Source organism: Haliotis rufescens, unplaced genomic scaffold, assembly GCF_023055435.1.
Source record: "Haliotis rufescens isolate VD_foot unplaced genomic scaffold, xgHalRufe1.0.p SCAF_13, whole genome shotgun sequence".
Lineage (NCBI taxonomy): Eukaryota > Metazoa > Mollusca > Gastropoda > Lepetellida > Haliotidae > Haliotis > Haliotis rufescens.
In genome coordinates, this window is record NW_025963813.1 from 19,177,886 (window position 1) to 19,194,113 (window position 16,228).

The following is a 16,228-nucleotide window of genomic DNA, read 5'->3' on the forward strand; positions in this document are numbered from 1 at the left end:
TTGGTAAATTTCGAAAGCACGATCTTCACGGAACCACCACCAAAATCCAACGACAACCACAGCATCGCGTCATGGAAGCTTTACGAGGTAAGTCTTCATCCAGCCACGACAACATGAATCTGACAAAGGACATCTATATACAACCGCTTACATGCTTAGGAGTACGACGTTACCTATCCTCCAATGTCTGTCCATTATTATAACTGTTTATTGTGATGGATGCAATTAAAATCGTGTTGATATATGAAGATAGACAAGTCCTTTGGAAAATGAGGTACAACCGTAACCAAAACCAAAACACGTGCGCCATTTGTGTATGTTTTACTTTCGTAGCTCATACAAATCTTACGAATTATGGTTGGTTTGTTGTTTAACGCCGCACTCAGCAATATTCCAGCTATATGACGGTGTTTTGTAAATAATCGAGTCTGGACAAGACAATTCAGTGATTGACTCATCCTCACTACCCCACCATGCCACATCCTCGCCACCTCGCCATCCCACCATGCCACATCCTCACCATCCCACCATGCCACATCCCACCACCCCACCATGCCACATCCCACCACCCCACCATGCCACATCCCAACATCCCACCATGCCACATCCCACCATGCCACATCCCACCACCTCACCATGCCACATCCCACCACCCCACCATGCCACATCCCACATCCCACCATGCCACATCCCACATCCCACCATGCCACATCCCACATCCCACCATGCCTCATCCCACCACGCCACATCCCACCACATCACCATGCCACATCCTCGCCACCCCTGCATGCCACATCCCACCACATCACCATGCCACATCCTCGCCACCCCTGCATGCCACATCCCACCATCCCACCATGCCACATCCCACCATGCCACATCCCACCACACCACATCCCACCACCCCACCATGCCACATGCCACATCCCACCACACCACATCCCACCACCCCACATCCCACCACCCCACCATGCCACACCCCACCATGCCACATTCCACCATGCCACATCCCACCACCCCACCATGCCACATCCCACCACCCCACCATGCCACATCCCACCATGCCACATCCCACCACACCACATCCCACCACACCACATCCCACCACCCCACCACACCACATCCCACCATGCCACATCCCACCACACCACATCCCACCACCCCACCATGCCACATCCCACCATGCCACATCAAACCACCCCACCATGCCACATCCCACCATGCCACATCCCAACACCCCACCATGCCACATCCCACCATGCCACATCCCACCACGCCACATCCTCGCCAACCCCACCATGCCACATCCTCCCCTCCCCTGCATGCCACATCCCCAACCACCCCACCATGCCACATCCCACCATGCCACATCCCACCACCCCACCATGCTGCATACCACCACGTCACTATGCCACATCCTCACCACCCCACCATGCCACATCCCACCGTTCCACCATGCCACATCCCACCATGCCACATCCCACCATGCCAGATCCCACCACCCCACCATGTCACATCCCACCATTCAACATCCCACCACCCCACCATGCCCCATCCCACCACCCCACCATGCTGCATACCACCACCCCACCATGTCACATCCCACCATTCAACATCCCACCACCCCACCATGCCACATCCCACCATGCCAGATCCCACCACCCCACCATGTCACATCCCACCATGCTGCATACCACCATCCCACCATGTCACATCCAACCATTCAACATCCCACATCCCCACCGTCCCACCATGCCACATCCCCACCGTCCCACTATGCCACATCCCACCACCCCACCATGCCACATCCCACCACCCCACCATGACACATCCCACCATGCCACATCCCACCACACCACATCCCACCACCCCATGCCAAATTCCCACCGTGCCACATCACCACCGTCTTACCATTCAACATCCCACCACCCCACCATGCCACATCCCACAACCCCAACATGCCACATCCACACCACCCCACCATACCAAATTCCCACCGTGCCACATCGCCACCGTCTTACCATACAACATCCCACCACCCCACCATGCCACATCCCACCACCCCAACATGCCACATCCTCACCACCCCACCATGCCAAAGTCCCACCGTGCCACATCACCGTCTTACCATTCAACATCCCACCACCCCACCATGACACATCCCACCATGCCACATCCACCACCCCACCATGGCACATTCCCACCGTGCCACATCACCACCACCCCACCATGCCACATCCCACCATGGCACATCCCCATCTTGCCACATCCCACCATGCCACATCCTCACCACCCCACATCCCACCAGATCACTATGCCAAATCCTCACCATCCCACCATGCCACATCCCATCACCCCACCACGCCACATCCTCACCACCCAAACATGCCACATCCCACCACCCCAACTTGCCACATTCTCACAACCCCACCATACCACATCCCACAACCCCACCATACCACATCCTCACCACCCCACATCCCACCAGATCACTATGCCACATTCTCACCACCCCACCATGCCACATCCTAACCACACAAACATGCCACATCCTCACCACACAAACATGCAACATCCTCACCACCCCACCATGCCACATCCTCACCACCCCATCATGCCACATCCCAACCCCATCATGCCACATCCTCACCGACCCACCATGCCACATCCCTCCACCCCACTGTGCCACATCCTCACCAACCCACCGTGCCACATCCTCACCACCCCATCATGCCACATCCCACAAACCCATCATGCCACATCCTCACCAACCCACCGTGCCACATCCCTCCACCCCACCGTGCCACATCCTCACCACCCCACAACCCCACCATGCCACATCCTCACCAACCCACCGTGCAACATCCTCACCACCCCACCGTGCAACATCCTCACCACCCCACCGTGCCACATCCTCACCACCCCACCGTGCCACATCCTCACCACCCCACCATGCCACATCCCCACCACCCGACCATGCCACATCCCACCACCCCATCATGCCACATCCCACCACCCCACCATGCCACATCCCACCACCCCATCATGTCACATCCCACAAACCCATCATGCCACATCCTCACCAACCCACCGTGCCACATCCTCCCCACCTCACCGTGCCACATCCTCACCACCCCACAACCCCACCATGCCACATCCTCACCAACCCACCATGCCACATCCCACCACCCCACCATGCCACATCCTCACCACCCCACATCCTCATCACCCCACAACCCCACATCCTCACCACCCCACAACCCCACATCCTCACCACCCCACAACCCCACATCCTCACCACCCCACATCCCACCAGATCACCATGCCACATCCTCACCATCCAACCATGCCACATCCTCACCACCCCACCATGCCACATCCTCGCCACCCCATGATGCCACATCCTCACCACCCCACCCCACCATGCCACATCCAACTACCCCACCATGCCACATCCAACTACCCCACCATGCCACATCCAACTACCCCACCATGCCACATCCAACTACCCCACCATGCCACATCCAACCACCCCACCATGCCACATCCAACCACCCCACCATGCCACATCCAACCACCCCACCATGCCACAACCCCACGATGCCACATCCCACGATGCCATATCCCACCACGCCATATCCCACCACGTCACCATGCCACTTCTCACCACCCCACCATGCCACATCCTCACCACCCACCACGCAACCTTGCCAATCCCCACCGCGCCACCCCGCACCACACCAGATTCCACGACATGACACCGTTATACCACAACTCACTCCATGGTACATCCGACACCCTGCCACGTAACAGTGGGTAGCACAGTGGTTATAGCGTTCGCTCGTCACGTCGAAGATCAGGGTTCGATTCACGACATGGGTTCAATGTGTGAAACCAATTTCTGGTGTCCCCCCGCCGTAATATTGCTAGAATATTGCTCAAAGCGGCGTAAATTATCCACTCAACTCGCCTATCCACCCACTCGCCCACCATGCACTCGCCAATCATGCACTAGCCACCTGACGGCCCCGCCAGAACCCGTGTTAACCCACTCGCTGTGCTTGTTGTAAGCACAATCGTTCCTCATCTGTTTCCTCACCAATGTTTTACCCTCAGTGACGTCGTATGTACACTACTTTTAAGAAGTTGGAAAAAAAACCACCCGACAAAAGTTAATCTGTCATGGCTTGTGGGTATTGCAACACATACCCTTCAAATTGTGGGTGCTCAAACCCAGGGGGTTGATTTTGATTGGGTATCCACAATTTTTAGAGGGTATTCAAATTTGTTTTATCCACCTTTTTCTTGACATTTGGGTATTTTAATGTGAAAACATGTTATAAACCCTGTAAGTCATTTAAAACTTTGTGAATAGTAGTATACCCGTCTGCGACTGCTTGAGGCGCCTTCTCTGGGAAGCCATTTTTGTTTTCAAAACCTGGCATTGTAAGGAAGGCGTTGTTTCTTTAATCACCAATCAGCGACTGTTCAAGAACATGAATATTGACTTGGCACGGGGTGCTTTTTCATTGGCATCTATCAGTATGTTTGTCGCTTTTCCGAATCTAACTGTCGGTAAGTGAACTTCGATCGGCTGGAACACAATAATTTTATCCAACAGTTGTGACATACGCAACCGTTTTGATGTAATCGTTGTAATATACACATTAATTTTATTTCAAGAGTGTATTTTTGGGGGCGTATTTGATACGCTAGGGATTAATTTGTCTGCGTATTTCAGTTAAGCTGCGTATTTGCGTTAAATACGCACTAAATTATCTCGAGTTCTGGTATAATTACCGTGTCATATTTTCATTTGCAGGTGTTCTCACACTGACGGTCGTCGCCTTGACCTTGGTAGGTTCACAATTCAAGGCCACATTGCATGACATGTTTATGGCTCGAATGCAAGACCAAGGACTCCTTTTTGTTATGTGATTTTGCTATCCTTTCTTCAGTTGGCTATGGTGTTGTAATAATTCCATGTCTTAGATTCCACACAAGATATTGATGAATTTTGTCAATTTTAAAGAAACATGTTTGTGAATGTATCGGCGTAAACACGTTAACCGTTGTTTCTAAGAAACAAGGCCCAGAAACGTGTTGAAACTGTTCTAAGGTAGCTGCAGCGGTCGGGTAGCCTTGTGGTTAAAGGTTCAAGCGTTCGCTCATCACAACGAAGACCCGGGTTCGAGTGCCCACATGGGTACTAAGTTTGAAGCCCATTTCTGGTGTTCCCCAACGTGATATTGATGGATTATTGCTAAAAGCGGCGTAAAACCGCACTGATTCGCTCAAGGTTGCAGACCGCCTCCGTGGTCTAGTGGTAGAGCATCCGCCCGGAGAGCGGAAGGTCCGGGGTTTGATCCCCGGCCGCGTCATACCAAAAGACGTTAAAAGATGGTACTTATTGTTAAACTGTCTGGCTCTCGGCATTAAGGGGCTAAAACAAGGACTGATCGGCTCGGAGTCAGTATACTGTGTCAGAGTGGGTTATTCATGTTAAACTGCGGCGTGGTATCTCATGGCATCTCACTATACATCGGCATCAGTCCATCACTAGTACAAGCACGTGCATGCACGTCGCCATATAAGTGCAATAATCTTGGACGCGACGTTTAACCCCATTTCACCTCACCGCACCTCAGAGGTGCAGAGTTGCGTCCCTTGAGCACGCCAGAAACCTTTGATTGTGGGTTGGAATCCCGGTTCGCCCCGATTGTTTCTCGGTTTGTCAGCATCATACCCGTGCTCGTGAGTTTCTGAGACCTGCATCACTTCGGGCTTTCCACATTTAGCTGACACGCCGTGATATAACTGTAATACTGTTAAAAGCGGCATTAAACCCAACTCACTCACTGGTATTGAGGGGATAAAACAAGGACTGGTCGGCCTGGAGTCGGTAATTTCAGTCGTGTATCCATGTTGGGCTGGAATGTATCTCAGTGGGTTTGCCCATAAACCGGCGTAAGCAGACACACACATGTATACACGTCGCACTATGAGTACAATATTCTTCAACCGCATTTCACCTCACCTCACCACCGTTCCTTCCATACCAAGCCTTGACGTAACTGAAATACTGTTTAAAGGAGGGTGAAAACGAACTCATGCCAGTTGCATGAGGGGCCACGGGTGGCCCAGTCGGAGTTGCGTCCCTTGGACACCCCTGAAACCTATGATTGTGGGTTCGAATCCCGGTTCGCCCCGGTTATGTTTCTGGGTTTGTCAGCACGCTACCCATGCTCGTGGGTTTCACCGAGGTGGTAAACGTCTGAGACCTGCATCACTTCGGGCTTTCCTCACACATTAAGCTGACACGCCACTCACTCACCCAGTTGCATGAAGCCACTTTGATCAGCACCCCCACGAAACATAGGTATATTACTCAAAACATGACGTTTGTGTCCAATATTTATATTACTTTACGAATATAACAAACATGTAGTTTTTTTCTTTTCCTTTGTTTGGAAGGAAGGGCTGGTATTACGAAGAAACTTAACTATTGCGTGAAGAAACACACAACTGAAACTAGTCTTATATCACCAACCACACTGAAGACTGTTAAGTTTGGCAAATTAAACTTACACAATGTTCGTCGGTATTATCAACCAAATGCCAAAATTATCTAAATGTTTTGATCTTATAGATTGTGCAGGAAAGCTATGGTCGACTAGACTACATATCCAGTGGTGAGTATAAACGGCTCGATCCCCCGGGGGGAAGGGGGCGTTAAACCAAAAACAAAAAGACGTTAAAAGCTGGTACTTCTTGTTACCCTGCCTGGCACTGGGATTTAAAGGGCTAAAACAAGAACTGATCGGCTTGGAGTCGGTATACTGTGTCTGGGATATCCATATTAAACTGCGGCATGGTATCTCAGTGGGCTCGCACTATAAAATGGGCATCAGTCCGGACTAGCGCACACGCATACGCTCACGCACTCGCACTCCCACTCACGTCGCTATATAAGTGCAATAATCTTGCACGCGACGTTAAACACCATTTCACCTCACCTTTACGAAGTGTTAAACGTCAGGGACCTGCATCACTTCGGGCTTTCCTTCCACATTAAGCTGACACCCGTGATACAAGTGGACAGTTGCCCCCCTAGATTTTTTTTTATAGAAAACCGTTCAAAGAAACTATGCCAACCATTTTAATGATCAGACACAGGTCCTCTTGAACTAACCGTTATTTAATTAACGACCGTGGTTAACTGTAATATTGTTTCTTTGAAAGTAAGTCATTCTTGCCCCATCTTAAAAAAAACATATCTCCATAGTGTCGTCCACATGTCCCGAAAATGGCGACAACGTTGCCAATCTTAGCGTGTTGACGGATCTGGTGGATGCTCAGCCGTATGCCGTGTGCCAAGGTCGACGTACATTCCTGTTCTTCAAAGTCGGCGCCGGGAAATGGGGACTACGTGGTCACCTTACGGGCGACCCATTGAAGGTGTGCGTCTTCAATGTAAGTATAAGAGAATAATGGCACATCTTCTCCAGGCAAGGGAGTAATATTCCAGCTGTATGACGGCTGTCTGTAATAATCTACTCTTGCTCAGACAATCCAGTGATAATATCATGAACATCTATCTACGCAAATTTGGAGACGATAACATGCCTAAACAAAGTCAGCGACCACCTGGTCCTGTTTTTCGCCTCTTGCGACAAGCATGGGTTGCTGACGGGTCAGATCGGCTAGCGCTGAGTTCAAATCCCAGCCCAGCCCAAATCAACCGTGCTCGCGAGTTTCACTGAAGTGATAATGTCTTGGGCCTGCATTTGTTTGTTTTTCCTTTCCAAATTAAGCTGGTAGAACTCCTACACATCTTCAACCGGCATGAACCAGATTCGTTCATCTTATTGCAGAGAAAGGATGACAGTAGAACGTATGTTCTCCACGTGTACGTCCCTCTCACGGGCGGCATCATTATCAGCGGGGAGGCACCGAAGGTCATCACCTGCACCTACGACAACTTCGGCGAGCGCGAAAGCCCGAAATCGACATTTTCAAACAGGTAGGTAATTCAGTGAGCATTGAAACAAGATTTTAATTTCAAAAGGGCGGAACGTGATAGTCTGATAATATCGTTCGTAGTAAATTACGATATCCAAGTTTTTTTGACGTAATATCGACGCTTAGAAAGGCCAATGCCTATATAACGACATGTTTGCAGAGCTAAATTGGCAGTCCAAGCGAGTTTGATTCAACTGTCACAACCTTGACTGTCTGATTTTTCAGTTTTTGTTTCAGTCTTAGTTATTTCTTATCCTTTTCTACGTGAAAACAATTCCTCAGTGTCACAAGACATTTCAGGGTCTACACTTGGATTGGAGACTGGGGCCCCGACTGTGGACCACCCCTTTAAGCTGACAGGACTTGATATAATGAGAACATTGTTCAAAGACGTTCAGTGTTAGCTTCTTGGAATGTATGCTGCATCATATTTCCTTTTCACCAATATAATGCCTTATCTTCTGTAGCAAGCAGCCACTGGAGGGAATTCTGTCCAACAAAGGGAAGGAAGCCAATTCGACAATTGACATGTACCTTTCTGATGTCCAAAACAAGAGACTTGTTGGCAAAATTCGAATGGGACGATATATTCAACTACAAGCAGAGCTTCTCGGTGGGTTATGTGTATTCGAATCTTTCGTCATCAGTATGAAATTCAGTTAGTCCTCGTGAGGCTCAGAGCCAGCGGCTTTAGTCGAGGAATTTCCTGCTCACTCGTGTCATACTGCGACAAGCCGCTTGATGCCTTTTTTATTTCAAGTAGCGGCACTGGCAATTGCCGATGGGGGTGATTGGTTCTATGTGACGCGGATATGGTCCAGTTTCATTCCTATTGACAAGAATTGGGGACATTTGAAATTGATATAATAATCATCGATCCACGCAATCGGGATACGATGACATCCATCAACCAACACAGCAAGCCTGACCACCCGATTCCGTTCGTCGCCTCTAATAACAAGCATAGTCGTGTATGGGTTGCTGAAGACCTATTCTAACCGGAAGGTTCACGAGTCCCCTGTGGGTGTGACAACCGGCGAAATGGGCACGGCTGGTCACGTTGGTCCCACTGATCATTAGCTGGTTTGCCTGGTTTATAGGCAGTGATAACAATAATTGTGATTCCCATGTTGGTTCAATAACTTTGTCACCTGTGCACACCTTGCACCTTCACCGCGAGCCAGAACCTCCTACTCATCTGGGCTTTGATATGGCCTGCTATGCATTGATCAATAACTCAGATCATTTTCTCTCAACAGGAAACTATACCGACGAAGTTGGCCTACAGGCAATAGGGTGCTATGTCAAGGGAAGGTTTTCCAATTACTACGTTCTTATAGCAGGGTGAGTGATCTTTTCTTGAGCCTGTGTGATTAATGTCAATGGTCGACTGCTTACAGGCCAACCAGTGGCCCGTCTTGTTTAGAAGTCCCACGCACCCGACCCGTGGAGATCCGGGCTAGAATAGGTCTTCAGCAACCAATTTTTTTCACTTTTCTGCACACTTAACATTTAATACCGGCTAGCATAAAGTTATAGCAGTAGTTTTAGCAGAATATTGCATGACATGTCTTCATTGTCTAATAATCGTCCTTATTATGATCCATGGTTTGACAGTTCAGTACCAGTGTTCATTGCAACGTCAAGGGCCTGTCACTTCAGGCTTGTCTTGTCTAAGCTTAAACATCGTGAGGTACTTGAAGTAACACGCGACCATGCCTGACCATGATTGACCATGATTGAAATTGTGTTGCTTTTAGCTGCGGTGACGGGATGATTATCAAGAAGACCGATGGCTTTACCACCAAAGGCCGGAGGACCGCAAGCCCTTACTTCAAGGCTTTTAAATTGGTCGGGACTCAAACATTGGACTTCCGCTGTACCTTTGTAATCTGTGCCAAAAATTGCGATGGGGTGAGTTATTTCCCTTTCACACGACTCAAGTTCTCTTGCTAGGCTCACCAATCTCATTAAAATCAGATCTAAGTTCTCGCTGCCGCTAAACAAAGATCTGAGGACATCCCATTACGGGTCACGTCAGAAAGACCTTTCGCGAACTTTGACCTACCACTGAAATGACTGACAAGAAGTCAACATTGGCCAATTAGAAAGCAGCTTGCTCGAGCTTTACGGCACTCGTTTCAACCTGGCGACTTCAGATTACGCTTGGAAAATATGTTGACACGGTTCTCGATTAAAATTTTGAAAACTGAACAAACGAATATTCCGGAATGTCTAATATATGGTTGCGATTGCATGGCAGTGCTTCCCACGTACTGTGCAACGCCTTTTCCGTTTAAATGTTTATCTGTTTATCGTTGGATTGCCTGGTCCAGAATCGATTATTTACAGACCGCCGTCATATAGCTGGAATATTGCAAGTGCGGCGTCAACTTTCATGTAAGCTGAACACTTTATAACGGTTTCTGAGAGACGGTTTCGTGTCAACAGATCTAGTGATCCTCTTATTGTGCCCCGTACCTTGCACACTTAGCGCAGCCTGACAACCTTTTATTGAAAGGAATTTTAAATACCTGTAAATGTGATATTTTTTTCCAGAGTTCGTGTAACTACGTAGAAGATCCATTGATGGCGAAGAAAGGTTTGTAAAAACGTGACGTTAAATAATTTCATCATCAATGTCCTAGCACACTGTGTTCAACCGTTCTCTTTATTGTCATATCAGTCGGTTCAGGGTCTGAATTTGTGTCGTGTGAGTCGAGCGGGTGATCAAGGCTGTGTGTGACGTGGCTGATGGCTTGTCATTGCGCCCCAATAGTGTGAACAAATGTTTATGGGTACAGTCAGCAGTTTGCCTGGCCCAGATACCATTCTACCTTAATTATGACATGGCGAGAACAATGCTGGCTCACTTGGTGTCACGCATGCCTATTCAGTATCCCCGTGACCGCCTCCGTCGTCAAGTGCCAGAGCGTCCTCCCTGAGAGTGCAAGGTCCTGGGTTCGATCACCTGCCGTGTCATACTAAAAGATATTAAAAGATTGTACCGCTAGTAATCATGATACTGTTTGAGTGGGGTATTCGTGTTAAACTGTGGCATGGTACATCGGTGGGCTAGCTTAATGCAATCGGCATAAGTCTTTGCACGCACGCACGCACAAACGCACGCACGCACGCACGTCGCTATTTAAGTGCAGTAATCTTGGACGTGGCGTTAAACCCATTTCCCCTCACCATTATCCCCGTCCGTTCGTGTGATCCATGAATATCCGGGTTAGGATACGTCTTCATTAACCCATGCTTGTGTAAAAGGCGACTATTCTTGTCGGGCGGTCAGGCTCGCTGACGTGGGATACGATAACATGCATCAATCGATGTTCATATTATCAATCACTGGGTTGTCTGGTCCAAATTAGATTATTTACAGACCGCCGTCATATAGCTGAAGTATTGCTGAGTGCGGCGTTAAATAACAAACTATAATTTTGTTAATTGGGTAGATAGAAGCATAGGACTTTGTTGTACTGTGTTTTCCCAAATTTGAAGTGATGTCACCACTGTGGAAATGCATTAAAACATTAAGGTTCATTCTTTTTTTTCAACAGTCTGAAGCATAATTGTTTTTCAGGAGTTTTCGGTGGGGGGTGGGGGTGGGGGGGCATCCACCCTCTCACCGCACCCCACCTCACGCGGGTATGATGCTGACAAACCTTGAAGCAGCGAATTACGGTGTCTTAGACGGCTGTACCACCCGTTCCCACTACTAGAAACTACGATCTGGTATATGATATGTTGCATTCTAGAAATGCAAACACTTATCTTGTTTCAACTATTTTCCTTTACAGGCGGCACAAAATGACTCGAACCAGGAACGTTATCCACCGTTGTTCTTTGACCGACGCCTTCGTGCAAGTTGGAATATCATCTTACGGCTCCTTGTTGCTAACCGTCTGTTCCATGCTGTCGTTGTTGCAATCCTTCTTTGTTTGTGTAGTCGCCCACTTGTTAAGCGAACGCATAGAAAAAAAATAAAAAAACGTGTGTGGTACAAATCGTGCTTAGTTTGTGTTTCCAGTTTGAAAGTGCTTCTCACTTTGAACAGTTTAGGCAGTCTTGTAATTTGGTGCCTGTGTGAGCCGTCAGATGACTACTGTACCCTTTTTACCAAGAAAACACGGGTGGCCCATTTGAATTACCGGCTTTGTTCGTTGTGGAGGGTTGCCTCCCTTGATTGAATCAGGATCAAATGACCGTGTTTTTTTATCCTTGGTCTGTCTGCAACATACCCTTGGTGGTACATTGGCCTGCGTAACGTTAACTCACACGCCCAGGTATAACTATAATATTGTTCCGTAAGTTGCATCAAAACCTGCATGACCACCTGCATGACCACCAATGCTGCAGTGGCGCATTGGCCAAGACAGTTTTACATTCCATGGTCTTGCATTTTGGTTCCTCCGAAGCATAGGAAACAAACTTGGATCGTCATTACGTTGACCTGGGTTCGAATCCCGACGTGTTGAATTTGTGAAATGCAATAGACAACTCTTCGAAGCACATGAACGTATGTGCGTGACACGGGCCTTCCAATAAGAGTTGAACTGTGTGGAGTTTCGGCCCTTTTTGCACGCCAGGAACCTATGATCGTAGATTTCAATCTTCTCCCCCAATTTGTTTTATAGGTTTGTCATCACCATATATACACGTGCATCACTTAGGGCTTTTCTCCCACGGTAAGCTGACACAACCACAACGTGATATAACTGGAATACTATTCAGAGCGGCGTAAAGAGCCAACTTCCAAGAGTTGAAACAGTCTGTTCAGCTCACCTTGCCCCAGTGAGGAGCTTACACTGGACTGGTTTGTTTGTTGTTTAACGCGCACTCAGCAATATTCCAGCTATTTGACGGCGGTCTTTAAATAATCGAGTCGTCACCAGACAATCCAGTGACATCATGAGCATCGATCCACGCAAATGCGGATACGATTGACGCCTGACCAACCGATCCCGTCAGTTGCCTCTTACGACAAGAATAGTCACCTTTTACAGCAAGCAGTGGACAGTGACAGCAGCCAATATAGTTCCAACTGAAATATGTTTCTTATACAGTGGCGAAACAACATAAGCAAAACAACTATTCCCTACACAACTTGTTTTTAATTGCATTTCGCGGCAATCCATCGGTCTGTCCGCTAGAGTAACTGCCCTTTGTCTAAGGGAAGCTACTCTAACCCTAGTACATGAGACTTCACGGCCACGATCAGATGTTATTGACTGTCTGTCCTGTCACAACGTTAAGAAGTGCAGTCAGATGTACACACGGCGACAAAACGAAAAAAGGTAACCATTCGAACATATTTCGGCCAAATCCAACTTTTTATATTTGCGCAAAAGGTTCCAAGCCGCAGAGGTCTACAAGCACAGATATGGCTGAAGATCCCGCTTGGCTAGGCCTAGTGCCCTCGCAATTTTTTTTCGCAATTTATATCTCCAAAGTTGCCCAAACTTGTAAAATGCCGTAGCTACGTCACAGTTAGACACATATTTTTTTGTATATTAGACTGTACTTGTGATAATGATAGCAATGATCCCAGCAGTTTCTCCAAATTCCCGATGGTTAATTCTGACTCGATCGCCAAATGACAAAGGCGACGCAAACACTGAAAGTAGTCCCTACTTGACCTTTGATATTTGCATCTCTCTCCGCATATGACCGCAACGGATTAATAGAATACTAAACGAGCTCCCGTGTAATACCAATTTTATGAAACGAGTGAATAGTTGTGGTATCTGACGAGCGAAAGCGAGTCAGATACCACAACTATTCATGAGTTTCATAAAATTGGTTTTACACGAGAGCGAGTTTAGTATTTTATTTATTACTTGTCATTTATAATGTTTTTAGAATTATACTGTTGAGTGTGAATAGGCTGACACCTACACGATCCATGGCATAATCCAATTGAGTTTAACAGAATAATACTTCAAACACGTCAAAAGTTGAAACGTATGAATTTAATATCATACAATGGTCCACCTTTAGAATTCAGGCGTTCATCCCACAAAATTACCGTAGTGCTATCGCTATCACAACTCACATAATTTAACTTAGACTAACGACTGTCGTTGCGCTAGAGTACGATCGCCTTGTGGAACGGGGCCTTCCACCTCAAAGTTTACAATCACGTCACAATACCCGATGACGTAATTTGTTGAATTTTGTTGCAAGATCCATCGGCGAAACAATGCCATGTGACGTCAGCCTAGCAACAAGGTTGCTGGGGTCATCGAGTGTGCATAAGCTCCTCCCAGTGGTGTATCATCTCTACACAAATGTCGTTGAATAAGCCAAGGGATGTTGAGAGCTTTCAATATTTGTTCGAGAAACGTGTTCCGAGAGTACATAAGCACGCGTTGTGGTATTACACAATGTGTAATAAAGCTGTATGTTTATTAAACGGGTGATCTCTTCACGGGCAAGTAATAAATCGTTTTTATCCGTTGGCTTTATCCTGCCGAGAACCCCGCCCGTTATATGATAAAAACTTTTTTTATTCAATACAAATTTCACAACACCATGTGCAACAAATGGCCAGTGTACAGTTTTGTTCAAATTGACAGATAACTGGTCAACTTGACTTCTCGCATTGTACCAATGTAGGGAATCGAACCTTAATTCAAATTGGTCTTCGGCGTGACGAGCGATCGCTTTAACCTCGAGGAGACCTCACTGCCCTCACCGCTGTGACAATAGTGTTATGACCCCTGACTTAACCTCAGTTAAAGTCTATTTCAAACACGGACTTTCTGTGGAGTTCTGTTTTTCGAAATATTCTAAAAGTAAAAGACTTTTATGTTGTAGTGTATGCGAATCTTGCTAATTTACTACAATAAAAGAAAATGCGGTTAATGCATATATACAAACTAAACGAGATAGCACATTTGATTATCAGGTTATCTAACATATTTATCTGAAACAAATTGTTGAAAAAATATTAGCTATAGGAGGCAAATGGCGGTGAGAATTATAGGAATGGATCACTGAATATCATCAAAAAAATAAATAATGGATGGCAGGCATTATGGGAAATATCGCTTGCTCGCACTATCGCTTTAACGCTTTCTCTCATAACTGATAAACCACAGTCATGTGAGGGAATCGGGTGTTCTTTAACTTCTTTTAATAGTTTATATTTAAAGTATTGCCATGACCCGCAACGCGCTGACGGCGTGATTAAGAAATAAACGACGAGTGGGAATAAGGGGCGCAGCCCCGAGTGGTTTATTCTTCCTGCAGTGTACTTCGTGGTCGTTTATTTCATATATGAGATATCAACATCATGTACAGTCTGTTTAAGGATGATGATAAAATGTACAAGCATTAATTTTTTTTACCAGTATCTTAATAATGATGACTCATTGACATATCTCTCCCGCTTTTGGGTGCATCTTTGGCCATCGCGTGTATCTGTGTTGCCCAGCTGCATCTATGGTGAACAACTCAAAAGACACTCCCCTCTCATGATAGAACAATGATTTCCTTCTTCATTGTTCTTTGCGAGTTATCGCGTAGCTATCGTATATAGTCCCATAAAACTCCTATGTAGGGCCATAAATCAATCAATCGCTTTTTACGCAGAAACCCGTGTGTGTGTGTGTGTGTGTGTGTGTGTGTTTATGTGTTTATGTTGTGTTCGTTTCCAAGTAAGGGTCAATGATACTAAATAGGCATTTCAACAAAATGGGTAATAATTTCAAGTATCTACCTTCAACCCTAATCATGAAAAAAACATTTTCCATGGTTCAACGATACCTGCCTGTTTTGAATCAAAGTATTAAAATGAAGAAGATATTGAGCAAATACAAAATTATCAACAGCCAAAGACAACCCAAAAATCTTAGAAAGAAAGTTCTAAATTTGATTCTGTTGTCATCCCTCCACAGGTTTCTAAGTGCGGTGACAAACGTTGCCTTACTTGCAGCAATATAATTGAAGGCTGTTGAGTCCAAATTACAAAGGACACTAAATCTACTGTAAAACAGGATATGACTTGTTATACTAGAAATGTTACTTGATTGTTTGCAGATATATATATATATAGCAAGTGGACGGGACCAAAAAACAGTACGTTACATCCATCAGTTCGTAATAAGCGTGATCGTTATGAACATAGCTAGTATACTGTACAACTGTTTCATTGAAATGTATTATTTCACTTGAAATATTATCAAGTCCGTGACAA

The 16,228-nt window shown here is 46.7% G+C and overlaps 1 protein-coding gene across 1 annotated transcript; it reads left to right on the forward strand.

Moving 5' to 3' along the window:
• LOC124132261 (vitelline envelope sperm lysin receptor-like) lies at positions 1–12,035 on the forward strand. Its single transcript, XM_046496105.2, has 10 exons — positions 1–87; positions 4,823–4,857; positions 6,650–6,692; positions 7,286–7,473; positions 7,875–8,023; positions 8,490–8,635; positions 9,282–9,366; positions 9,783–9,936; positions 10,582–10,624; positions 11,829–12,035. The coding sequence occupies exons 1-10, from the start codon at positions 72–74 to the stop codon at positions 11,840–11,842; spliced, it is 873 nt and encodes a 290-aa protein (XP_046352061.2). The 5' UTR covers positions 1–71; the 3' UTR covers positions 11,843–12,035.
• Positions 12,036–16,228: the final 4,193 nt, after the last annotated feature.